Raw genomic sequence first — 27,313 nt, 5'->3', positions numbered from 1 at the left:
AATAAAAAGTGTTTTTGAGTTCTCAAGCGCTGAAATACGAAATCAATACCATGCTATTTTATAGAGGCGCTTAAACTTCTAGAATGCATATTCCATTTCTACTTTCAAGAATGTTTAACGAATGATAAGTCAAGTAAATTACATCTCCAATAAATGGGGTCAAAAAGTCAGGAACTAGGAGAGAGTTTGGAGGGAACATTTCCAAAAGAGAACAAGAGAAAATTAGCGCGCACACACAGAGAGATAGTCCATACTACAAAGTAACTATAAAATGGTAAGAACGTCCTAGACAACAAAACACCAAACTCAAATAGGAAAATGGGCGAATCTACCAGGCAACAACAAACCAAACCATTCAACACATTTAACCCCGGCACTATGAACAACGATTTCTATGAAAACATCTTTACCCATCTTTTCAAACACCTCATGATGACAAACCCAATCCAAGAAAATCCAAAAATCTGGTATGCTTGATTGATATACATCATTCCTTTGGTGTATCTCTATTTCTTTGCAGTATCCTTAGTCATCTGAGAGATCAACGAAAAGTCAATTAGCCTGCACTGATCTGAATAGAGAATGTATTTAAGATCCCACGGATTACCATGCGAAAACCACACTCCACTAAAAAGCCATCACACTATCGAATGAAATGATGGAGAAGACCCCTAGAGCAAGACATGAACCCCAGAACCCCACGATGGATCCCACTCTCCCATCACCACTCCTCATTTCATTGAATGGTGATCACCCCCAGTAGATCACGGTTTTCCATAGTCCACTAGATTATTGCATACTTTCCCATCCCAATGTGGGTTGAAAACATCATCACAGAATTTCATACCTCCTGTACTAGATCCTCTAATTCGATTCCAATCTCCAAGAAAGAGGGCCTTTCACGAGGATCCCCATTCCAACATCTCTGCATCAATGCTAGTAGCCTAGGGTGAGCATTCTCAGGTAGTGATGGCCGCATCCCCTGGTCAAAGAAAATCATAGCGGTTTTATAATAGAGAGACCTCATAAAATCAAACTAAAAGGGACTAGCAAAAATGACAAATATACACCAATATCACGACTAAAATAAAACACACAATTCAATTTTTAAGTATTATAATTTCTTAATTAAGTACACATATTGGTAATTTGGTATCTTGTGTATCCTTGACTTAATGAGCGCATTTTGGTAATTTTTTGTTTATGGGTATTTTAGTAATTTTGCTGCAAAATGGTTGCACATGAACCTATGTAGCTTGTAAATTAGTGAATTGTCAACGAACAGCATTTTCAGTGTCACATTTTTGGATGAGGGACTGGTTATAACCTCTTCTTTATTTTTTTTAATACAATATTCCACTTGCATAATATTAAATGCTTATATCATCCTGGTGAATCAGTAATTCCAGGGCCAGGCTGGATTTCAACCAGTATGAAATATCATCAACAAATTTACAGTATATCCCCTTTGATCGCTTGGGCACCAACCCAAGACGAAGAGACTGTTTGATAAGCCACAGTTAATTTCTGAAGTCCCTTACCTTACCTTCAAGGGAAGGTGAATCCCCACTGTCTCCTTGACCCTGAGCCACTAGACAATAGGGGCATACCACCCATAGCCATCATATAATATCATATAATATCCCCTTTGATCGCTTGGGCACCGACCCAAGACGAATTGACTCTAGACTGCTTGATAAGCCACAGTTAACTTCTGAAGTACCTTAACTTACCTGCAAGGGAAGGTGTAGGGGCATACCACCCATCGCCATCATAATATCATATATATGATTGTTTTTAACTAGATCCCAGCAAGCTTTTCAACATTTAAGTCTCTAATGTTCATTCACAAACCATCGATCACATGTAAGTTTTTGGGTTTTAAGGCATCAATATAGATGGTATGCCACGATATTAATATCCGTTCTTTTTATAACCAAGTGAAAATAAAGACAGCAAATATAACAAAGTCACAGATGTTGGGCTTTGGCCTCTATGTCAAGCGAGGACCACAGAACTAGTGTCAAGTTTTAATCCTAGCCCAAACGCCCAAACGAAAAAAACAGAAAATATTATGCGTGGAATCTAAGACTTAATATATGCAACCAACTGGTGAATAATCAATCCAAGTTCAAAAACTAAACAATTCAGAGCTTCTGCATGTAGTTGATAAGCAAATCTTGGTGTCAATACTTACTAAGAGCCATAAACATATCAAATGAGCAAACAATAAAAACTTAGTCGTGTATTAAAAAAAATAAAAACTTTTAGTAGAACCACTAACCTCTCTCACTCCAAGGGCAGCTTGAAGAGGTGTCAAGTTATCATAAGGAACCTGAAAAGCATCACCATTATTCCACAAACTCCATCAAGGGAAGGGAAAAAGACTATTTCGTTACATGGATATTGAACTAAAAACTATAGAATGACAAGTAAAGCTAAAGGTGCACCTTGGATGTTGCTAGCTCCCATAATACTATACCAAAACTGAAAACATCAGCTTTCTGATCATATGGTTGATGATTGATAACCTTGCACAAAATAGAATATATTGGTTGCTTCAGTCGTTTGACAGCAAACCAAGAGCATGGCCATACATAAAGCAATATAATTTCAAGTATGTTTTTTTTTTAGAGTGTTAACCTAAATATAATATCTAGCATGTTACAGTGATAAGTATTTCATTTTGTTTCCTGTTTGGAAACAAAAATGTTTCACGAAAGTGAAGCTTACAAGTGGTATATATACAAATGTTGGGCATAGAAAACTGCCCAACTACCCTAGAAGAGCGTCACAGAGTTTGAAGAAACCATCATGGACCTTCTCTCACAAGGGAGCCAAGGAACTGATTGGTTTCCAAGTGTCAGGAAGACACCCTGGATATCAGCTGAAAGCCCATGTGACAATGTTGAACCAAAAAGAGGAATGGTAGTGAAGCAATATAGGTATTAATGACACTATAAATCCTCTACAGTACAGTTAGTGACCACTCATTGAACCAAAGACATCGTTTTTTTTATCCGTGTGTTTATATTTAAGAAGCAAACATGCAATTCACACATTTGTTGATCAGCTATAATGCTGAAGGCAGTAAATTATTTAAGTGATACCTCAGGCGCCATCCATCTGTATGTGCCAGTTTCTGCCGTCATGGTGCCACCTTGATTTTGAAAACGGGCAACACCAAAATCAGCCACTTTAACAACCTTGAAAGCCAACAATTTTCACAAGAAGTTAGGCAAGTTTCTTCATGAGGGGACCAATTTGAGCAAGATTTCCCTACCTTATTACCAAATAATAAATGAGAAGTGACTTTCACAGCAATCAATATTAAATTTCTGCACTTTCCTATTTCTTCATGAGTTACAATGGTCTCAATAAGCCAGAATTTATAGAAAGGACATCATTAAATGTGGCATTGTACAACGTACACTAAACATTAATAACCACCAAGCCAGCGATTCATAATTTAGCTACTAAATTTTATTTTCAAGACTTTAAGAGAATTGGGCTTTTGTGTGTGTGTGGGGGGGGTGGGAAAGCAAATGAAAATCTTGGCAAAGTGAATCATCTCTCAAGTAACTCGTGATGAAACTGACATATTTTGTAGATGCAAACTTCACATACATACATTATCAGAATCCATTAGCAGGTTGGCCGTCTTCAAATCCCGGTGAATTACGTCAGTCCGGTGCAAGTATTCCATTCCTTTGCACACATCGATTGCAAACTTGAGCAAAAAAGAAAGCTCCAGAATATTCTGATGCTTGTGCAAAAAATCATATAGACTTCCTCCTGACATGAACTCTGCAATGAAAAATTAAGTAACCATGGCATGAAAATTGACCATCAGAAAGAAAACAATTATTTCCTAATTAATCAAATCCATAATTAACATTTTATTGCTACTGTGTTAAGTGCAAAGAAAATATGCTAAAGTGGAATAAATAGTGTTTCTTTTCTAAAAATAAAAAGGACAACTTTCAGATATAGATCCATGAGTTCTAAATCACCATCATCCTAGCCGTATCCCAGCAATTGGGGAACGGCGACACCAATCATATTCCACCATTCTGCTCTATCAAGGGCCATAACCTTAGTCAGACCATAAGTCGCTGTATATTTTCTCAATAACTATATGTTTTTTTAGTATGTCCATCCATGTCCTTTAGGGTCTTTCCCTTGCCCTTTTAGAGCCTTCCACTTGAACCAAATCTCACCTCCTAGCTGGTGTTGTTCTAAGTTGATGCTGCCCATGACCAGACCACTTAAATCTGTTTTCCCTAATTTCATCGCCTATTAGAGCTACCCTTAAGTTCCCTCGAACCTATTCATTCCAAATTCCTTGTTTCCTTGTCTTAACGCTCATCCGTCTCAGCTACACTCATTCGATGAGTATGATGCTCCTTGACCACCAGTGCTGGTCCCAACCAAAGAAGAAAAAGGAGTGTTTTGTATTAGGTTGGTAGCCAACGGAAAAATTCCGCCACATCCCTATCATGAATCCTGATCCAGTAGTTCAAAATAAAATGAAATTTATAAGTTAATCAGTCACAAGAACAACCTTAATGTGGCGAATAGTCCTCCCAAACAACACAATGATCTCAACCTCACAAAGAGCCTACATGAAGTCGCAGTAGGTGCATTCTATGGGAAGGAGCAAAGGGGTACAAGCCAATGAAAGTCATTATGTCCGGTGAAAAAGGTATCAAAGGCCCATGCAATGATATTTTAACAAGAATAACCTACACAGATTTGTCATTGGGATCTTCCAAGTCCATAATAAAGCTACTTATCTAATACATGGATTCATCTTTTCCCTTGAAAGCTAACACTCAGTTTTATCCACGAATTTGTTGTCAATCGATTTTACCACTCAATAACCATGATTTCTTCTTTCTTTCTTTCTTGTTTTTTTTTGGTTTCATTTCTTATTTTACCAGAAAAAGAGAAAAACAAACAACGTAACAACTGGAGGGGGGAAGGGGGGGGGGGGGGGGGGGGGTCAAGTTCATAAAACCTAGGAGGCTAGAAGCAGCCAAAAACTAGACATGTAGAGTCTCAAACACAATATGAGCCAGACTCAGGATGATTTGAGCTCTCAATTCTCTGAAACTGGGGAAATGTGGATAACACTTTTATAGCATCCCTAGAGAGAAATACAAAGGACTCTAAAGTATTGCAATATGAAGAGTGATACCTGGGAAAATACATAAGGTGGTAGTCTCATCATTCCATGCAGGCCATAAATGTACAAGGTAAAACACAAATAACTGAAGCAAAATACCTGTAACAATACATAATTGTGGAGGTTTCGTGCATGCACCAACGAAACGGACTACATTTCTGTGTTGAACTTCCCTACATGTAATAAAATCACATATTTTAGTAGTAGAGCATCAGGTCTCATAATACGTACCAGCAACAATATATAACTGTGTCGGTTTTGTAACAATAATAGTGTTGAATAACCACTAAGATAGAATAATTCAAGTTAAAAAAAAAAAGAAAAAACAAAAAAAGAAAAAAAAAAAAGAAGGCTGTAATATATCCTCAGATTGTATTGCTAAAGACAAACATGAGATGGATGGAATGAAAAGTCATACATGATCCACAAGTCAAGAAAAGCAAGTAATAAAAAAAGGGCGTGAGGTTTGTATAAGGCCTGAGGCTCTAAACAATCAAAGTAAGGCGCACCTTCAAATAGTATAGAAAGATGTCATTTTAGTATAAAAAATCTTCATGATGGCCTGAAAATTTATTTTCATCATCAAATATAAAATTTAAAGCTTAAAAAATCAGCAGATCTATGAACACTTGAAACTCTTGAAACTTGACTGTCTAGATAGTGTATTACAAGATGCACTATTTCCAAGACTTGAACTCCATTTTTTTTATGTCCATATATCTCGAGGTCAAGATGATCAGATTTGAGAGTTTCTCAACATCGAAACAACTTCTTCAAGTAAATTTTGAGGTACATCTTAGTTTGATTGTTTAGGGCCTCAACCTTATATAAACTTTTTCCATAAAAAAATAGAGGCTAGCAAATCATAATCTGCTGGAGTCCTCCCCATCCCATGAAAGATGGTCAGTTAAGGAGAGAAATTGGGACCCACTAGAGCAGATCATGAGGCCCCGTTCTCTCTCCACCATCCATCATTTCGTTAGACAGTGGCCAAAGTACTGCGGTTTCACATAACCCATAGAACAATCAGCTACTTCCCCATTATATAATGCCACAAGCACAAAGATCATATCATTAGGAAAAAAATAAGCTTAAAGAACAAGTAATCAATTTACAATATCTCAAACACATTTTTCAACATTTACAATACAAAAAAGAAGCCTCACAAACACAGATTAAGGTTTTAGCCTGACGATACAGACAAAACAAATACTCTCAAATTCAATATAATGACAAGAGATGCCGCACATTATATGGAAGAGACAATCAAAGTATTAAGGCATAACGTAACTCTTACTGGTCAAACTAGGGCAGAATGTAAGATGATATACAAAACACAAAACTATCCAACTTTGATACAAACTCCAAAGGCCATCATTTCATACACCATAAATCTACAAAAAATTCAACACGAAAAAAGATAGAAGATTTGAAAGACCAATAGAAGTATAAATTGTAAAGTGAATGCCAGCATCATCCAGTACCAAAACCAGCAAAGTTTATATCAAAGTCCTAAATGAACAAAAGATGCCTCACTTAGAAAGGAACAAGAGAAAAGATTTATTGCGAAAAAACCCATCCCAAATTAGAAGCATTAAAAGAAAGTAGAGTACCTTTGGGAGTGATTTCTATTATATTACTAACATGCAAAAACGCCAAAAACCACATCAATAATCAATATCCAACTTGATGTTAATTACATTCAAAACAGAAATTGATAAAAAGCAACAACTGAAGTGGTTCACATCCCATGCTCAATACACAAGGAGAGGGACTCTCAAAGATCATCACCTTAATATGGCAACTTCTTGAGCAAATTCAACCTCCAATGCCTCACTTAAATTCTCAGCTCTTATGGTCTTTATCGCAACATCCTGACCCAGGTAAGTGCCATGATACCTATAAAGGAGAAAGGTAAAGCATATTAAACAAAATAATTATAAAAACATTAACTGACCAAATACAAAATTCATAGCAAAATGAATGAAGCATAAGCTTCCATTTGATTAGGACTTACAAATCACCACAGGATCCAGAAGCAATCTTCTCTCCCATCTTCAAGAAACGTTGGTCAATTTCCCAATCCCCAAGGTTAGGAATTCCCCTTTGGATCCTATCAACCACTGAATGTGATGGGGATGAGCCTGACCATGCAGCCTACAATCTCACCAGGAAATGCCAATTAGACCTCTAGAAGCTTTCAGAAGATGCATGCAGAAACATGGTGTACCAATAACAACATATAAAAGAGGACAATGAATCTTTCTTAACATCAAAAGGAGTTGCTCACAACATGGAATTCAACAAAGATTAAATGCATAGTAGCTAGAAGGGATAAATTTGGGAGATTAATCGAGAAATCAGTGATAGAACATAATACTATAACAGAAGAATTTTACAAAAATATGTGTGGAGAAAAACAATACAGAATTATTAGATGCTCCTTAATGTGAAGAGTTAATGCTTCAAATTAAAGTCATTGAGATTTGTAGAAAAAAGATCAAAATTCAAATACGAAATGCAGTCATGACTGTCAGATTGGCAAAATCCAATCTAGGCCGTTGTGCGTATATGCCATTACATCAGCCCTTGAGCATATAAAAATTAGTCCATATATAAAATTTCAACTATTCATGTGACTTTGGTAAACCTCGCACTTGGTAGGGTGAAATATTCACTTTCAACACGTCCCAAGCTCAAGTTGTCTGGGCAATTATCCATATTTTCTATATAAAAAACAATGGGTATTGCATATGAAGTGTCGATACGTATTCAATCCATCAAAATGACCCAAAACGAACAGTTAATGTGTCGGTGGCAATGTCGGGGCGTGTCAACTAGTGTCGATATGTGACAGAAAGCCCCAAGAGTGTCGGGATAGCATTTGTGAGAAGTAGAGAACCAAAATATAGATAACCAAAATTTGGCTCAGTTGACGTGTCGAATAAAATTAAATTGAAATACTCAAACATGCAATTAAAAGAGACGCATTTTCAGGTCAACAGGTTGGGAAACTCCTAGGTCTATCAACACAAGTTTCATAATCCCTTAGATGTCCAAAAATGTAATCAAACACAGTATTTCCCAAATCTAGATTCAAATCTTCCAGCTTCCACACTCCAGAGCATTCTAGTTATCCCGTTTCCAGTTGTCAAACACATCCTTATATTTCTAATGCCAAAGCCTTCTGTTTTTCTAAAAGGCAAACCGTGCTTTAGCTTACTAGGTGGAATTCATGCTAATCTTTTGAGTCCCTCGAAAGGAAATCTCTTTGAAATATTAGGATTCTTTTGGATATAGAGGCTGGCATCTTACAAAAAGACATTGAATAAACTGGTAATTTTGCATGAATAGCCTGGATAAGGCTAAACTCAGCTCCCTTAGGGATCAATATCTTGTTTTCCAAATTGCCAACCCTTTATTTTATATTGTTAACATTGCACAGATAGAGAGAAAGGTTACAAAAGGTCCCCGAGGGAGAATACATGTCACCAAGACAGGTGACTAAAAAAGAAAACAAGTATAGCGAACTACAAGTATTAAACATATAGGGAACAGTCAACAAAATGATGGGAGAGGGGGTGAAGGCTTGCAAAAAGGTCGCGACAAAACCACTGTGAGGCTCCATTTTTAGCAAGAGCATCGGCGACTTGATTGGCCTCCCTTCAAATATGAGTCCAAGAGACCGACCTGCATATTCCTGCAAAGATCGAAAATGTCTTCAAAGATATGCCAAAGTCTCCAAGGTGGGGCTGATTTGCGAGAGGCCCAGGATATGACGTTCTTGAAATCCCCTTCTATTGAGAGGGAGGGACCCCAGGAATGCTTGAAGAGCCTGAGGCCTTCTAACAGGGCCCCAACTTCAGCCTCCGTTGAGTCCGTTGAACCAATGGAGGAGAAGGAAAGGAGGGAAATCCCCGCATGATTTCTAAAGATGCCTCCTATTCCTGCTGGTCTTGGGTTGCCCAAAGATGATCTGTCGAAATTGAGTTTGATCCCGCCCTCTTTGGGTGGCTTCCATTGGGCGGATCGAGGAATCTTCATGGGCCTATGGTGGAGAATGTTGACCCAATTGAGGAGAAGTCCGATGCTGACAGAAGCCTGAAGTGACTGTGGTTTGTAGCCCAAAAGATTACCATATCCCTTATGACTTCCTTGATTTTGTGGATGGGAGAGTAAAAGGCCTAGGAAAATTCTGCTGTTGTGTTCCTTCCAATGGCTGCAATCGTTGCTTTCCAAAGCATGGCTCCTGATTTGGGACACGGTAGAAAGGCTGATAGCTGGAATAATTAGGTTACCGACTCAGGGGTTACCCACTACTAACCAAAAAGTTGAAGCATAGCATGCCAGGTTATACCCGCGAAAGGGCAGTGAAAAAATAGATGTGCGATGGTCTCCTCATGGGAGAAACACATCACACACCTATTATGGGTTTGGACTCCTCTCTTTTGGAGTTGTTCAACCATAAGAACTCTGTCCCACAGAGCAATCCAAGAAAACACCGGAATCCTAGGGGGGATAAAGGGATTCCAAGCTTTGGGGACAGATGAGAGGACGACTGCAGTCCCAAGAGGGGGTTAATTTAAGAAATAGGGAAGAAACCGAGAAAGCATGCGGCAGGATGAAAGAAGAGAAGAGAGAGAAAGAAATTCTGAGAGTTCTGAATCCTGCAATGGTCGGTGAAGATCAGTTCTTGAAACACCCAAAGGCGGGAGCAAACGTTCGATAGAGGCAGAGGGATTCCTAGCACGCCAAAAAAGTAGAGGGAAGCGAGAAGATAAAGGTGAGGAGCCCAACCAAAGATCAAGCCAAAATCTAACTTTGGATCCATTCCTAGGGTGAAATCGAATGAATTTCTTGAAGAGGTGGATGGAATGGGATATGGACTTCCAAAAACCTGAGGAGGCTTGCAGTGAGGAGTCGGGTATGAACCAAGGAGAGGACAAGAGGTGGTATTTATGGGTTAAGATGTCATGCCACAGTTGGCCTCCTTGAGTGGCCAGTCTCCACCACCATTTACATAAAAGGGCCAGGTTATTCTTCTTTAGATTTCGGATTCCTAGACCCCCTGCTGCCCTGGATTGGCATCATACCAAATTCCATGCTACAAGGTGGTATTTTTTGGAGATTGTCACCTGACCAGAGGAAATTAAGCATTAGTTGCTGTAAGTGGGAGGCAACCAAAGCTGGAATGTGAAATAGGGACATTTGGAAGATAGGGATTCCCAATAGAGCCGCTTTTATGAGAGTTGTTCTCCCTACTGGGGAGATATATCTCCCTTTCCAAGATGCCAATTTCGTTTCGAATTCATCAATGAGATGGCTCCACTGGGCACTTTTGGGTTTCCCATGGCAAAGCAGTAGCCCGAGGTAAGTAGAGGGAAGTGAATTGATGGCGCAGCCCCAACCATCAGCTAGGGCTTGAAGGAATAGATCAACTGCTATGCCTATCATTTTTTATTTTTCAAGATTAATTTTGAATCCCGTGGCAAAATGAAAGCAGCTAAGGAAGTGAAGTAACTTGTCCACCTGGATACAGTCGGGCCATGGGCCCCAATTTTGAATCCTTTTGCTAATCCAGCTTGGTAAAACCAGGACATTGCTCTGCTGAATACTTCAGCTGCTATGGCAAAGAGAAAAGGGGATAAGGGGTCGCCTTGTCTTAGGCCCCAAGAAGAAGCGAAGTAACCTTTGGGAGAGCCATTTATCAAGATTGAGAAAAATGGCAGATGCAACCCCTAATCCATTTTCTCCAACGCGGGCCGAAGCACATTCTTCTTTTGGTTTCATCGAGCACTTTCCAATCCACAAGGTCATACGCTTTTTTCCAGTCTAATTTGACAATTAGACCTGGGGTTTTCGAGGTGGTTCTTGAGTGGGATGCATTCCTGTACTACTAAAGCACCATCCAAGATTTGATGATCTTTGACGAAGGCACTCTGATTTGGACAGATTATCGAGCTTAAAACTGACTTAAGCCTAGATGCCAAGACCTTTGCCAAGAGTTTGTATGAACTGTTGATGAGGCTTATAGGTCTAAAGTCTTTGAGCTCGACAGCTCCTTCAATTTTGGGAATGAGAGCAATGAACTTCGCATTCATGTCCATGTTGACCATTCATTCCTCTGGAATGAAATTCAGAAAAGCATGCGAGGATATCCGGACACATGAGGTCCTAGAAGCGATTGCAGATAGCCATGGGGAATCCATCAGGGCCTGGGGCTCTGCCTTGACCTAGGGAGGTAATGGCTGATAAGATTTCAGATTCAGCAAAAGGTCTTTCAAGCCAGGCTGCTTGTTTGGGGGAGAGGAATAGGAGGGATAGATCATCCATGAGGGGGGTAGGCCGGAAGGGGGCACTGAAAAGGTTTTGGAAGTGCTCAATAATGGTTCTTTCGATAGATGGGAGATCATCTATGGAGATTCCCTGGTGAGAGATAAGGGAAATCGAGTTGTCCCTTCTTCTACAGTTTGCTATCCTGTGGAAAAAGGCAGTATTGAGGTCGCGACAGGACAACCATTCGACACGGGACCGCTGAGCCCAGAAAATTTCTTCTTTTCTGAGAAGGGACTGAAAGTCACTTTTGAGTTGGACCCAAAGTGAGAATTCATTGGGAGAGAGAACGGATTGAGATCTTCTTCGGACTTGATGCACAAATAGATGGAAGAGCAGCAATTGGCATCTTTCTATCCTGCATATCCGTAGAACTCAATCTCATTAGAAACCTGCACTTTTTCAGTAACTAAACGGGAAGATCTTTGATCTATTAAGGTTATGGGTCATAAAGATAGCTTAGCTTAGGGTTGGACCTCCCAACTTCTATGATGTCTAACTGCTGGATGGAGGCTAGGAAGGAGGAATTCTGTTCCTGGAAATTGCCGAGTAGCTGCAAACTCCAGGATTTCAGGCTTTGTTTTAGGAAGGATAGCTTCTTTTCGAGCCTGAAGCCAGCCCAACAGAAAACCGAAGAGGAAAAAGATCTCCACCACCCAGGCATGCTGGCAGTGAGACTAGGTTCTTCTAACCAAGAGAGTTCGAACCAGAAAGGTTTGGGGCCCCTGGGGATCTGATTTGAATCCAACAGGATTGGTTGGTGGTCTGAAGTAGTCTTAGGCAGGGCTAGGGATAGAGTACCGGGGGGAAGAAGTATCCCATTCTTGAGAGCACAGGAACCTATCGAGCTTGGAAAGGGATGGGGATGAAGCTAAGTTGTTGGACAAGGTGAAGAGGGTTCCTTAAACATGAATGTCCATGAGATCATGGCGACATGTGAAGTCCGCAAATCCCAACATAGCTGGGGTAATTCTGGATTAAGAGTTTCGTTCATGGGACCATCTGGTTACGTTGAAGTTGCCTCCAATGCACCATCAGGAGGGAGTGCGAACTACCATCTAGTCTAGTTCATGCCACAGGAGAACGACTAGACTCGGAGTTGGGACCATAAACCGCCGAAAAGTTGAACGAGAGACCATCTGAGTTTCTAGTCAGGGAAATCATAATGGAATAAGATCCGCACCAAGATTCCGAAAGGGCAACAAAAGAGGGATCCTAGATTACCCAAATACCACCTGACGCCCCTACTGTGTCAAGGGCGATCCATTGGTAGGGCCTTCAGCCCCAAACTTTCCTTACTGAGAATAGTTGGAGAGGGGAGTTTGGTTTCGATTAAGGCCAAGATAGAGGGGAAATGTTTGGAGCAAAAGTCAGAGACTGCGTGAGATTTTTTAGGGGATCCAAGGCCCCTGATGTTCCAAACTAGGATATTCATGGCCTGGGGAGAGAAAGGGATCTCCTAGAAGATCTTTTAGTGCACTCTCGAGAACAAGAGGCCCTAGGGGAGGAAGGATTGCTATGAGAGAGGTAGGTTCCATGGTCGTAATTAATTCAGCAAGCAAGGTTTGCAATTTTTCTAGGGACTTTCGAACTTACTTTGAATCTAGTCTGGGAATTTGATTTTAAAAAAGCTTCAACATCTTCCTTTGAGCCATCGAATATGAAGCCAATAACGTGCATCACCTTTATTGTGTTACCTTGGGCCTGGTCCATAGTGTCCACGAAGCCTGAGTCAACTGAGGGGGCTGAAGAGGAGGAAGCATAACTTGGAACTAATGAGGGTGGGAGGGCCCAATTGTTGGTTGAACTGGCTGCATGGATAACGTGGGGAACAACAAGGTCCGCAAATGGCAGAAAGGGGTCGAGAAGAAGGGGTGAAGATTCTACCAGGTGGTCGAGAAGAAGGGGTGAAGCTTCTGCCAGGACAGGGGAGCGGCAGAACCAGGGAGGGAGGAGGGAAGGGTAGCAAAGCCAAGGAGAACAAGGGGGTCAGGAGTGAGAAGGGGATCACTAAAGGGGGTGATGGAGCTCGTGAAAGGGGAAAAGGGATTGGAAAGGGTTCCAGGAAGTAGACGACCAAAGGGTACAGGGATGGGTGGGAGCAAGGGGGAGGGGGGGGGGGGGATTAAAGAAGTCAGGGAGGGGGTGGTGAGCAGATAAGATGGAGACCCCAAAGCCCAAAGAGCGGGAAAAGGCCAGAAGGATGGGGGGATGAAGGGGGAAGGGGAGGGGAGAGGAAGGAATGGGGCAGGGTGACCAGCGAAGAGGGCTTGGAGGTGGGGGGCAAAGAGGAGATGAAGGCAGAAAAAGGCCAAGTGAGGGCAGAGGGAGTGGGGCATCTTCCAGGAACAGAGGGCAGTGTGTGTGTGTGTGACCAGTGAAGAGTGAGGCGAAGACGGCTTGGAGGTGGGGGGAGCAAAGAGGAGATGATGGCGGATAAAGAAAGAACAAGGAAGGGGTGAGGGAGAGGGACATCTTCCGGGAGGAGATGAAGGCAGAAAAAGGCCAAGGGAGGGGGGAGGGAGAGGAACGTGTGCGTGCATGCGTGCGTTCGTGTGCGTGTGCGTGTGCGTGTGTGTGTGTGTGTGGGGATGGGAGGGGGAGCACTCGAGATATGGCGAGAGAACCAGGCGGCGGTTCGAAGTCCTCCCTGGTCTTCAACTATTGTGCCAGCCATAGGAGATGGCGAAGAGAGGCAGATAGAGGTTCGTTCCGATGGGAAAGGCTCCGAAGAAGAGGGAACAAGGGGATAGCAAGAGAGAGGGGGAGGAGATGAGGGAGGAGCGGGGGCGCAGCGACGGCTTCTGAAGGGGATGCAGATCCATGGGGAGAGGAGAGAGTGAGGGGCTTAGCTAGGGGGATGGAGGGCAAGAGTAAGGGGATGGCTAACAATGATGGGAGAGGAGGGGATGGCAGCAAGGGGGGGAGAACAACAGTGGGCAGGTAGGGGACACCGCAATGATCGGAAGGAGGAGGGGGGAGGTAGCGCAGAAGGGGAGAGGGGTGGGACCAGGTGTAGGGCAAGGGGATAGGGAGGAGAAACCGCTGGAAGGAGGGGAGCAACTTCTAAGGGGGGGATGACAGGTGGCGGGAGATCAATGAGAGAGAGGGGAGGCGAGGCGATGGCGGTATGATCCAGAGTGGCAGGCGAAAAGACTGAAAAAGAGGAGGGGTGAGGCATGAGTAAGGAGGGATGGCCACCTGACGAGGAATGGGCGACATCAGAGGAGGAGAAAAATGGACAAAGCCGTCGAATGGTATGCAGGTAGCCACCACGAGGACTACAGGGGAGAGGGGGCAGCTCAAGGGTGGAGCTGAAGGCAGGGCAAGGGATAATCGCAATAAAGGCGGAAGAGGACAGGAAGGCTTGAAAGCGAGGGGTAGGGCTGGAGATCCCACCGCCAAAGAGAGAGATTTGTCCTTGGGAATATCAGCTTCAGGGATATTAGAGGGTGAAGAAGGCTCAACCGTCAGAGTAGGTCACCAATCCTTGGGAATGGTGACATGCACAGGGGGAGAGGGGATGAACTGGGCAAAGGACGGCCTCAAAGATCTGTAGTCCTAAGGGCCACCCAGGTTGAAAGAGGAGGGCCCATAGGGGCAATAATTGCGGGCCTTAGGACCACGGGGATGCCAATGGGCTTGTCGACTGGTTCTACGCTAAACAGTCGACCATCCTCCCAGATCTTCTCCTCTAGCAAGGGGGATGAGGGGAAGCGACTGGCGGAGGGCATTGGGGGAAGCGGGATACCAGGATAGAGAAAGGCGGAAAAAAGCTTCCTCAATGGAAACCCAAATGAACGAAGGAGGTGCAGATGATTCCAGGGTTTCCACCAACAACTGGATGGATCCTAGGGCAAGATATTCGCAGAATTTCCAATGGATTTACTTTATTGCATTTCTCTCCAATCGCAAAAAAGGTGGCAAGGTGCCAGGCATGGAGCGGAATATCAACAATTCTCAAATTGCCAACTTTCTATCAAACTATTCTAACACCTCATCCAATTGAATTCTACTAGACCTACACCACTGAGAGGGAGACCTAGATATTTATTTGGCAGGACCTACACACTACATTCAATCTTTGCAGCCAAGAAATGACGAGGGTGATTATCGCCAAACTTTGGAAATAATTTCCCATCGCTCACATGAAAAACTTTAACATCGGAATTCATTCCTTAAAAAGGAATAAGCTTCCATGAGAGAAGGAAAAAATATAAGTAGGAAGATTTCACAATGCACAAGGCATTCCCACATACAAACATCTTGGAAAGTATTGTAGAAGCACTTGGAAGCAAAAACGTTTTGCAACCGGGCATCCCAAATGTTTTCTGCATAACAGTGATTCTTTCTCATTCTTTCTTCCTTTTTTTTTAGTGAAATCCTTCTCATTCTTTAATTAACTCATCGTAAAATATCAAGCTAAAACCATAAACAGGGGGGGTGGGAAAAAAAGGAGCCCAATATTCCAAAACAGAATAAGTAGGCTGAAAGCAAATCCATGAAAAATTAAGTACAGACCACTAGCTACTAAGAAGTTCAAAGATCCAACTATGATTACATGATAACATAGATCATTAAACATGGAAACCAACTCTAATGGCATGGAAACCAGATCTACTGACAAGGATAGACAAAAACATCCTCATCTATATTCCAGCCAGAAGCCCTCCCATTCACTTATCAATAGCCATGAATAAGAACCCCAAGAAACTGTTTCCTGGGATAGCCTACACATAGTTTCAAAAAGCGGACCGCCCAATGCCTAGGTGGTCTGAAAGGCCTGGGCACATCGCCCAAGCCTAGGCAGCCAATCTGGGCGGCCGCCCAAGGCCTACGCCTCGCCCAGGGGTGGAAATTGATTTTGGTAGGGGCAATTTTTGTCATTTTTTTTTTAAGGGCAAAAAAATAGGGTTTTAGGTTCATTTGAACCCTAAAACTTGTTGGAGCCAATTTTAGAGGGAGAAAGCTCTCAAAAATCTAGTTTTTGGTGAATTTTTTAGGATCTAAGGGTTTCTCAAAATTAACAAAACTTGATCACAACATCACCCATTGATATTAGATTTACTTTTTGATGTTTTACAAAGTTATTAGCGGGTTTTTTAGCAGATTTTGAGTATTTAGAAACATATTTGAGGTGGAAGTTTGAAGATTGAGCAATCAAACTCAAAGTAAGTGATTTTTTTGTATTGCTTTAGTAATTTGCATTATTTTTTACATGTCTTCTTCGGGATCTAATAGGAGCCGTGATCCCGGTTGGAAATATGACTATAACCCAGATCCTAATGATAAAAATTGCATAAGATGCAAGTTTTGTGAAAAAGATACAAAAGGGGGCATAAACCGATTCAAGAAACATCTTGCCGGTATCATGGGGGATGTTGCCCTATGTAAAAAGACTCTTGATGTTGTTAAAGAGGAAATAAACAGTTTTTTTAACATGATGAAAATAAAAAAGATGAGAGATTTGCCTCTATAACAAAAATTAGGTCTGGGGTTTGGGTCAATTTTGATGATGATGATAGTGAAGAGGAAAGGATTGGGGAGGGATGTCATGAGATTGAGCAATCCATTATTAAGGGAAAGGGGAAGGGAGTTGTAATTGCTTCTAGTTCTGGGTAAAAAGCCTCAGGTTCGAGGCCCTATGGATAGTTTTTTACGTCGGCCTAACCCTGAGGTTGCAGGGGAGAAAACAAAAAAGCAAACCACCATTTAAAATAGAATCAAGAAGGAAGAGAGAGAGAGCTGCGTATTATCTTGCTACATGGTTTTACGAGGCGAGTATTCCTTACAATACCGCTCGCTATTTTGGGTCATGTTTTAATACTATTGGGGAAAACTTATGGGTTTTAGGTTCATTTGAAACCTAAACCCATTAGAGGCTCTTTTAGAGAGAGAAAACCCAAAAAAAAAAAAAAATTCTACTGCGCCTGCTTAGGCGCTGGGCAACCTGGACCCCCCCCCAACCACCTAGGTGCCGCCTAGAGCTTTTTGAACACTGAGCCTACATATATAAATATGTAAATATTTTTCCTAGGGAAATATTTACACACCCAAACGTGCCCTAACTACTTGCTTTTTTCGGCCTGAAGCTCTTATTCACAAAAACGTTCAGACTGGCCAAGTCTTAGCAGGTTCAGCCATAGGGGTGAGAATTGACCTGATCCATATACAAAACCCGGATTTCAGACCCTATTCGGATCGGGGTATTGACCCAAAATTTGGATCCGAAATTCGGATCCAGATCCAAAAGTCAAATCTGAATTGAAATCCAGATCGGATCTACGTGCAGGTGGATACGACCCGAATCCAGATCTAGATCCAACCCTTTTTTTTAAAATAATAAATATTTATTTCATATTTATAATTTTTTAAAATAGTATTTATATAATCCAGATCTGAATCTGATATATACTATTCAAATCCGGATCCAGAACCGATCTGATAAAAACTATTCGGATCCGGATCCTAATCCTGATCTGGTCCCCTAAGCTAGCATTCAAGGCCTCACCCAAGTTCAACCAGGAAAATGCTGAGGACCCAACCAGGTCAGAACCAAAGGCCCAGGTTCCCAGTTCGGGACCTTACGAACCTTGCAAGGTGCCTGGTCTGAGTGACTCAAGCAAGTCCTAGCCTAAATTGCCTACTTTTGTTCATTAAAACGGACAGTTTGAAAGGAAATTTAGGCTGCAAATGTAACCCAATATATGAATTATAACGGTAATTTAGCAGGAATAAGGTTGCTCCAAAAGCCAAATACTCCACCTTCTTTAAGGGGGTTGACTGGGGAGGTCTTGACTGAAGATGTCCCGACAGAAAGAACCCGAGAAGACACCGGGATTTCGTGGCCCCTCTATTCAATATGGATTCACTCGAGGGATCGGAAGTGGGGAGAAGCAACCGGTTCCTCTATCTACACCGGTTCTCTTTCAAGCGTCGTAGGTCGAGAACAAGCCCTTCCAGGGTCAACTCTAATGGACACTGCAAAGGCAGAGTTTGTTAAGATCTTCTAATATGCTCAAGGAAGCCTAACAAGATCGTGGTTATACAGAACGAAACTTCAAACATAGGTTGAGATTGTAGGAGTCTCTCTCATCTCCGGAAATAAACTTTATCCTAGATTTATATATAATTTATTCAATCATTAACACGAATGACGGCAACAAATGGGGAAGTGCACCTTATGAGGCTTGTGCATGCACCATATTTTGTAGATTAAGTTGTTCTTGCATTAAAAAAAGCATACCTGATGCCATCAATTACAAAGCCCTAGGCTTCCAAAGGAAAATAGAAGAATGAATTAGAGCATGCTAGGTGACAATGAGCACATTACCTATCACAATTGAACTCCCAAGAAGGACAAACTTCAAAGCAAATCATAAAAACTATCAACAATTTTAACAAAGGAATAATGACATCTCCGAACATTAAAAATTAGTCAGAGAAAAGGAAGTAACATTACCTCACTTCCAGCAATAGCTTTATCCAGAGCTTTATGCAACCCATCTGTGTCCTGACCACATCATTGCAGAAGTAAGCAACATTTGGGCTCTGCAGTATTCCTGTAATAAAAGAAAAATAGAATCACAGAGCCCCTTAAGAATTCATCTAATTTTCAGAATAACATAAGGGACCTTATTATCAATTTCAAGCAATGAGAATGAAAGAAATTCATGAAATAGATTAAGTGAAGAAAGAAAAAGAGATCAATGAGAAGATAACTAATCCAGTTCAACAAGCGGGACCCAAATATCATCATCATCATCATCCGAGTATTATCTCGACTATTTGGAGTTGGGACACAAATATCATAATGAACAAAACAATGAGGACGTATACATTCAAACGTAATGAACAGAAAGATGGACACCTCCGCCAACGCACTACACAATCAAGTCCATTATTACTAATCCTATTAAAATTCAAACAAACAGAACTGAGTACACCAATAATAACCAGAGCCTAAAGGTGCTCAAAAGTGGATTGATTCAAACAACAATACAACAAATGCCAAGCTAAACCATAGGACCTGCAAATTGTCAAGGACTAGTAGCACAAAACAGAGAGGCCATTTTTTAATTGGAATGGAGCGATGCCATGAGATGCAGGTTTGGAAGGAATGTTATATCGTTCCTACAACAAAGGAATAAGAACTGCAGGTGGAAATGGGTTGGAAGCCCTTAAAATAGAAACACAGGGATTAAGCCTAATTATTCCTTCAGCTCTGTACTCATCACCCACTAGCAGGGATGCATTCAATGTTTTCTTAATGATAATAGTTACGAGATAGAATCAAGACTTTCAAAATTCAAGCCTAGAATAAAAAAGCAACGTTCTGTTATATCTGACAATTGGAGTAAATGGTTATAAATGGTTGAACTTTATGACTTTAATCAGTCACAAAAGGTTCATTGCACATTTTGGATATAGGATTTTATGTTTACTTCAATTTTTGTAACATCTAGCTGTTTTGGGTTTAACACAGAATTTTGTAGACACCCAACTATATTTGGATTCAACACACAATTTTGTCCACACCGAACAGTCTTTGGGTTCACAATTTGTAATTTTAAAATTTTAGCAATAAAAAAGTTCAATTACTGAATAAAAAGTATGACTTTTAAGCGTTCCAGCATGCCTCAAATGTTGCTGTGTATTCAAAATTACAGCATGACATACATAGTGGTTCATGGGGATTATTTTCCAACGCTAGGTTCACTTTCACACTTTCAATGATAGGAGAGAACTCTTGAGATTGTACTATCCTCCATCGATTTCCTATTTCATTCAATGATATATTGCTACAATATCAGAAAAAAATACAACCCAGGACAAAAATAAATAGCAATTTTTTGTTGAAGACTAACAGATAGACCAACACAAATTGTGCTCGTTTTTTTACTGAGGAGAGAAATACCTCTGAAGGCCAACCATCAACCACAAACACATCCAAGGAGTAGCCATCATTTGTTGAGAAAACATGTGCTTCACGGATGTTTAGTCCCATATCAGAAAGCAAAGCAGAGAGCTAGAGGACAATAAGACACAGTCAGACACTTCCACGAGATCTAATTCAATCATAGGAGATATTGTCAACTCGAACAAGACCAATCAATCAAATGGTCACATTAACAATACCAAGTGTATGCATAGTTGTACCTAATGTTTTCCCAAAAAAAAAGAAAAAGAAAAAACAACAAAATGGACTAGTAACAAGAAAGATAAAAAGAAAGTGCAAAGACCACTCTAGAGGATTTTTCAAACAGATTGGTATTTCCCTTTAGGGGAAACAACTAATTGCTTTAGAAGGAAAACCAGACGCCAAGTATAACAAAAGAACAGGGGAATTTAGATTTTTGAGAACATATGCCTGCAACCTTCAGGAAGCAAAACATGTAGTCTAGCATGCTTCTCCATACCTGGCTCAATAGCTTTGGCTTGTCAATGGTAGAAAATATAATTTCATGCAATGGCACCCAAGAAAGCTCCTGACTGAATCACATTTTGCAGGTTAGTAATACTGTGAAATGTATCCCAACCAAATAACTCATATAGAACACTATGCAGTTGGTTTCTCATGAATTACAATCATCACAAGTTCTGTTGCGCCAACAACTACTCTTTGAACTTTTGTAGCGGATCATATTAAGCCCAACACATCCAAACATTAATCAAAACTAATATTCCTTCTGTCTTGTGCAGAAAAAGACAGAAAGAAACATACATAACCCAGCAGAAGAACTTATTGCAGTTGAACAACTGATAACAAGATGCTGACATTTAATCCACCTCCGATAGATACACTTACTAACTTTTTGCACTTTAGATCCAAGCCACGGAAATGCAGAAAAAGAGGCAATACCATCTGGGACCTCTACAAATTTCCAATTTCAAGACATTCACTTGCCACAGGCCACTCAAAGTTTTTCTAGCCAAGTAAATCTAAATACTGGCCATTGAACTACAAAGTAAACTCTGATTGCGACAAAGCAATTAACCTCCAGGGCCCCCCACCAATTTCTAACCTAAACTGGAATTTGGATTTGGAAATTTAGAAAGCATAAAGAACAGGCACACTTAACCTCAACTCTATTTCAGAAACTGAGAAATAACATGAATCCCTTTTTTCTCTGAAGTAAAGGCTAACCAACAGGACTCCCATTAAGATGCATCTTTATCCATATGACTTTAAAACAATCAAAAGATGACTTCGAAAGGATTGTCAAAACTTGTACCTTCCAGAAGCTGCCATGATACTTTGCTCCTCAGAATCATTAGCATTTTTTCTCGAATCCAAGTTTAAGCCTTCAAGCTTTGACAATGGCTCAATTTCATTCTCAGAATCCCTGTTCCAAGGGAAGTGAACAAATAACTAAGAAATAGAATTCATCAAAAATAACCAACCAAGAAACAGTCCTACATATAGAGACAAAAAATCAATAATATGATATGGGGCAAATCTCCAAACCAAACGACAACTTAGCAGATTAAATGGATAACTTTCATAAGCAATGTACAATTCCCCTATCAAGAACATGGAAATTAATAATCAAGGAGTGTATGCAAGCACCGTTTAAATCCTGGAAGAGATTGACATACCTGTTATCTAAGAGAATATCTTTTCTATGCTCAGCATGGCATCCTCTGGACAATGAAGTACAATTCTTGGATCGATGTGGGTCATCATCTCCATCAATCCTAGTCAGAATACTCTATCCAAAATAACATGAAATAATCATAAGGAGGATATAATTAAAATATAATGTACATATAAAGAAGTTCTTGCAAACACATTAAACCATTTCATATAGGCAGTTTTAACGCAATCATGTTTCAGACTTTGGCTAGTATATGGGAGAAAAAGAGTCAAAGAAGTAATTAGGTCCTCCATCCTGCAATAAGCTACAAAACTAGGGGTTTTCTAGAGTAACGCAAAATAACAAAACAAATTTCCTACATGTACACTTGGATTTTCTTGTACTCATTTCCACAAAATGAGAGAGTAAACTAAAAATATCAATATTTGGTGACCATACAACTCTTGATAACCACAGCCCATAAGAGATCAACATAATCTTCAAACATGCGGCCATATCCAAAATAGAGTCACTTACCTTTCAAGCACCAGATACGAGAGCATCTCATAGACTAAATCCTCATACACCAGCTAATAAGAGAGAAAGCATTCGACTAGACTAAATCCTCAAAACAGCCAAGGTTGACTGAAAATTAATAAATGAAGCATACATTTTGATAGCTTCATCTAAAACAGAAGATACCGGAGCATCTCATAGTACCTCCATAAAACGGACATGGAAGACAGGCCTCATTTCAGGTATCTTTGCAAGTTGAAGAATTTTTCGGTGTAAAAGGACATCTTCCACCTTCTCTAAGTTGACATCGAATCCGTAACTAACAAAGAACAAATAAGGAAAAATCTATTAAAATATAGTACATGGAAGAGCAAATGTATATCAACAAAGAGCAAAGAAAGAAAGATAAGACTCAAATACTTATTTGTATAAGAGGGATGCCATATTTAGTTCACAAAATAATTATAAGAACTGATACAAGTGAAAAAGAGCAGAATTTTTACTACAAACATAACAAGGAAAGTTACATGCTGCCATGAGGAGTGCGTTGAATAGGAACAATGTTAGTTAGTGTCTTGCAACTATATTCAACCCATTCTATTCAAGATATGGCATATAATAACATTGCAAGGTCATTCAGAGAAATCAATTGCAGCAGTTTTTAGAATGGGAAGTCACCATCCACACCATAAATGCCAATGTTTTAGAGCGTGCTATCTTCATGTACTGGAATGATGAATCACCATTCATACCCAACCGCAAGTGAAATGTATAGGATTTCCTAAGGTGTCTTCTATAGTGTGGACACTGTCAATATGTGCCAAATTTCTCAAATGAAATATTGCCCCCACCCTTTGATGCAAAGATATAGGCACTTGCGTTCGACAGACAACAAACACTTAATATTTTATGGCGCTGAAAAGAGCCAAAATAGGATATTGGAGGTGCGTCACTGAATCTCAGCATAACAGAAAAGGTGAGGGATTTCAGACGTGTTTCCGGTTTTTCCTTTAGTAATGACAGGGTATCCCCGCCCAAGTATTATCTGCACCAAATAGCGGCGTTGAAGTTCACATGACAGTACACATGTAAGTAAAATTTCTCTTTCCATGTATACAAACAGAGTTCCACCAATCAATACATGTTAGGAAAACCAAATATGCATATATGAATGTACATATGTGTGAATGTGTGTGCACAGTCTGCAGCAATTTTCATGCACATACATACATATGCACATATAAATGAGGCCAGTTATTTATGCATGTACATGGAAAGTGGGTTCCCATAAGCAGCCAATACAATTTGAAGATGCATTAACTGTGACTGTCTGATTATTTGAAAAAATAATAAGTTACAAGGCATAAGAAAGAGACAAAATAGAAAAGGTGAGCTAGTAATAGTGTTACTTTAAATGTCATTGTCTATTATTCACAATTCACAGTTAAATTGCAGACTCTAAAAAGGAATAAGCATGTCACGTTATGAAACCAGCAGTTACATTAATTTGAGCAATGCATTTTCTTAAAACGTTTTTCATTTTAACAGCGGTTCAGACTTCAGAATCCAATAGCACCAAATGCAAATACCCAAGTCACAAAATTGCATGAAACCATCAAAAAGAGAATAATTAGATACAATGACAAAACCTTCTAGTTCAGCATATGCCATTATGTGCACATGCACTGAACTTGCAAGACAAATGTCAAGTCATAGCCTTACTTTATACCATGTCCTCTATGCTCTAAGAATGCTGATCAGGTGGGGTGGGCTGTATCATAATTTGGCAAAGTAGAACCCTGCCCATAGCTTGATTGATGGCCAGCTTATCTGCACCATGCAATGTCTTAGGCTGTTGATCAACAACTGCAATTTGCACAGTGCAGATCTCCCCACCCACTGGTCCAGTGGTGGGAAGGGTGCTAGTCCACCATGACACGGTGGGGTGCCACCCCATTGGAAATAATCCAAACGCTCATAATTATTAAAAAAAAAAAAACACATGAAGATGAGAAAAGCAGACATGATATGCTAAGAAGAACCAGGGATCAATGGAACAAAGCCAACAAAGTGATTAAAAATAACTAAAAATAGAGGTTATAATATTTTCCTTCAAGATTTCGACGTCATATAGAGGAATATTGCAAAAATAAATGCAGTAGCAAATAATTGTATAGCTAGCCATCAAATCTTGAACAGGATTCATTCTATGAAAGAAGAAGAAGAAAATGAAGAACACCTGAATGAATGATTACAACTTTGCAACCAGAGCACAATACTAAACTCAAAATGCGAAGCCAATTTAATTAGCGGTCACCACAGTGAAATAAACAAAAGACGGAATCATCATAAATTCACAAACCAAACAATCCTAGATTAAGCTTAACAGAGCTATCACCTTTAAATAGAATAACGTCCAAATAGAACTAAAATTCAAACAAAGGAAATGAAAAATCCAAATTATATCGCACCTTTTAACCTCCAAGAAAAAGCATCACACCGCCCATTAAAAGAATGAATAAAAAATGGGAAGCGTTTTTATGGAAATCCCAAATTCCGCATAAACCGAAAAAGAAAAGAGAACTAGAAATTTGAGCAATCTTAAGCAACCACATCAGTCCCAAAATCTCAGAGAAAAAAAACAAAAAATGAATCCGTCTTTGAAGATTCAGAAACTGAAATATTCATAGAGTCCAAAAATGAAGAGAAATACCTAGGAGGCAAGCGATTGAAATGAGCTTCTATTTGTTCTCTGAAATCAGGAGCAGCAGCTTCTTCATGGCAACTTCCCACAAGCCTGTCATAGACATCGTTCCAGACCTCATACTGAGACACCGCGAACCCACGAGGTGGAGAAGGGCTCTCACCAACACCTTCTAAAAGTTCCATTCCTCTTTTTAGTTCCCTATCCAAAACCAAAATTTTCTCTTCCAATACTAAAAATCCTTTATCAAAACACAAAAAAAATACTTTATCAAAACACAAAAAACACAGAGCGAGAGAGAGGAGATACCCAAGCCTCCCTCTAACCCTGCTAAAAGCCCTAGAAAACCAGAAAAAAACTAGAGAGAGAAAATTAGAGACCCTTATTACTCTCCTTCTTCCCCATCTAAAAAGGTTTCATCACCCCAAAAAACATTCTAGAGAGGAAGAAGAGAGAAACCCTAGACCCACATTCGCCCTCTTCCCAGCTTAAAACCTCACAAGAAACCTGAGAAAAACCTAGAGAGAGAGAGAGACGAGCGGAGAGAGACAAGGAAATGTCAGAGGGATGGGGCGCGGGCGGGTGACTGGATGAAGCCGACGGTTACTGACTCAATGCAAACGACGTGAAACGAATAGTCAGAGAGAGAGAGAGAGAGAGAGAGAGAGAGAGAGGGAGAATAGTTGGAGAGAGAAAGCAGGACCAGTTTGAAGCAAGGGATCCGTGGAACCTCGGAGAGAATGGCAGGAAAGGCAAATCTGGGCCAAAAGCTTATGTGCTCCCGCCGGAGTATATTCTGAATTCACTCGATCACTCCCTCTTCTAAAGAGCTGGTGTACTATACTCCCTCGGGAGCATAGTTTACTTTTACGCCTTCGGTGAGAGGATTTTTTTTAAATGAATGTTTTGGAATTCTTAGATGATTATGCCAAAAAAAGATTATAAAATTTGAGTTTTCATATCATTATTTAAAAATTAGATGGTCTACATTAAATCTCGAGACATTATTTAAAAGAAATTTTATTGAAGCTGATCTATGGGTCGGTTTTACCCGAGGGAGTAAATGGATATTGTACTCCTACGTGAGTAGAATATCTTTTGGCCAGAAGATTTTTAAGAACCCTAATAAATTTTGTGGATGTAAATGACTCACCTATCTAAAAGAAATAATTTCATGTGCCCCACACATTTGCCACAAAATTTATTTTTTTGGGTGATTAGAATGCGTTTAAATCTGGAATGGTCCAATCTAATAAAGTTCGAAATTTTATAGACCTTTGGAGCCTAGGCTTTTTAAACAATCAAATTATAGCTTACATCTAGGTAGTTTTGATACCCAAATATCATCAAATTGATCATCTCGATATCAAGATGCATGGATGTGAGAAAAAAAAATAGATGTCAAGTTTTGGAAATAGTGCATCTTGTAACACATTTTTTAACTGTCAATTTTCAAAATTTTCAAGTTTTCATAGATCTACTCGATCTACACTAGTTTTGAAGTTTTAAATTTTATAATTAAAGATAAAAACATATTTTAAGGCTATTATAAAATTTTCAATATTAAAACCATATTTCTTGACAATATTTGATGGTGGGCTCAAATTTGATTGTTTTGAGCCTCGGCTCTATACAAACCGCACCCTTTAAATAATCCCAATCTAGGATTATTTTTAAGACCCCAAGTTTTGGATTAAAATCTCCAATCTATGCCATATTAATAAAAAATAAAATTCAAATTGTAGTCTCTGGCTTGAAAAAGAGGCCCCAAGATTAATCTTATATGATGTTGCCAATTTTTCCTATGGATGGAAAATACTGTATATGTAATAATTTTTTTCTTTTATTAATAATACAGGTAGGGGCCTGCAATCCCCACTTATTGACCCCAAAAATTGAAAGGTGAGATCTAAGTATTAGAAAACAAAAGTCAAGTATTTACTTTTGAATATGATTATCTAGTCATTTTTACATAATTCCCATTTTTGAGATTAA

The 27,313-nt window shown here is 40.0% G+C and overlaps 1 protein-coding gene across 3 annotated transcripts; it reads right to left on the bottom strand.

The window, feature by feature from the left end:
- Positions 1 to 76: 76 nt before the first annotated feature.
- Positions 77 to 26,111, bottom strand: LOC18444326 (serine/threonine-protein kinase STY46). Of its 3 annotated transcripts, none has more exons than XR_016044075.1 (17): positions 25,328 to 26,111; positions 22,819 to 22,933; positions 22,121 to 22,233; positions 21,757 to 21,867; positions 20,941 to 21,013; positions 20,439 to 20,549; positions 18,984 to 19,034; positions 18,287 to 18,502; positions 7,206 to 7,345; positions 6,980 to 7,087; positions 5,288 to 5,361; positions 3,632 to 3,807; positions 3,111 to 3,206; positions 2,451 to 2,531; positions 2,285 to 2,335; positions 848 to 982; positions 77 to 533 (listed from the first exon to the last, which is right to left on the bottom strand). XR_016044075.1 is itself a non-coding variant. In XM_088851503.1 (17 exons), the coding sequence occupies exons 2-17, from the start codon at positions 25,501 to 25,503 to the stop codon at positions 507 to 509; spliced, it is 1,638 nt and encodes a 545-aa protein (XP_088707629.1). In that variant the 5' UTR covers positions 25,504 to 25,519; positions 25,628 to 25,902; the 3' UTR covers positions 77 to 506. The 3 variants fall into 3 exon arrangements, 2 of the variants coding, with proteins under 2 accessions (XP_088707629.1, XP_006854563.1); XM_088851503.1 differs by lacking the exon at positions 18,287 to 18,502 and having other exon boundaries at positions 25,328 to 25,519; positions 25,628 to 25,902; XM_006854501.4 differs by lacking the exon at positions 18,287 to 18,502.
- Positions 26,112 to 27,313: the final 1,202 nt, after the last annotated feature.

The sequence above is a fragment of the Amborella trichopoda genome, chromosome 11 (assembly GCF_054954075.1).
Source record: "Amborella trichopoda isolate Santa Cruz 75 chromosome 11, AtrichopodaSantaCruz75HAP2 v2.0, whole genome shotgun sequence".
In the NCBI taxonomy this organism is placed as follows: domain Eukaryota; kingdom Viridiplantae; phylum Streptophyta; class Magnoliopsida; order Amborellales; family Amborellaceae; genus Amborella; species Amborella trichopoda.
Note: the sequence above shows the minus strand (reverse complement) of the source record. Positions and strands in the feature narration are given on the sequence as shown.

Bases quoted from the DNA above. Each gene is read 5' to 3' on its own strand.
- LOC18444326 (XM_006854501.4), bottom strand. From the start codon at position 25,503: ATGGAACTTTTAGAAGGTGTTGGTGAGAGCCCTTCTCCACCTCGTGGG. The intron at 3,808-5,287 runs GTATTTTGCTTC...TTTTCATTGCAG, and splicing joins ACAATTATGTATTGTTACAG to AGTTCATGTCAGGAGGAAGT. The intron at 2,532-3,110 runs GTATCACTTAAA...ATTTTGTGCAAG, and splicing joins ACAGATGGATGGCGCCTGAG to GTTATCAATCATCAACCATA.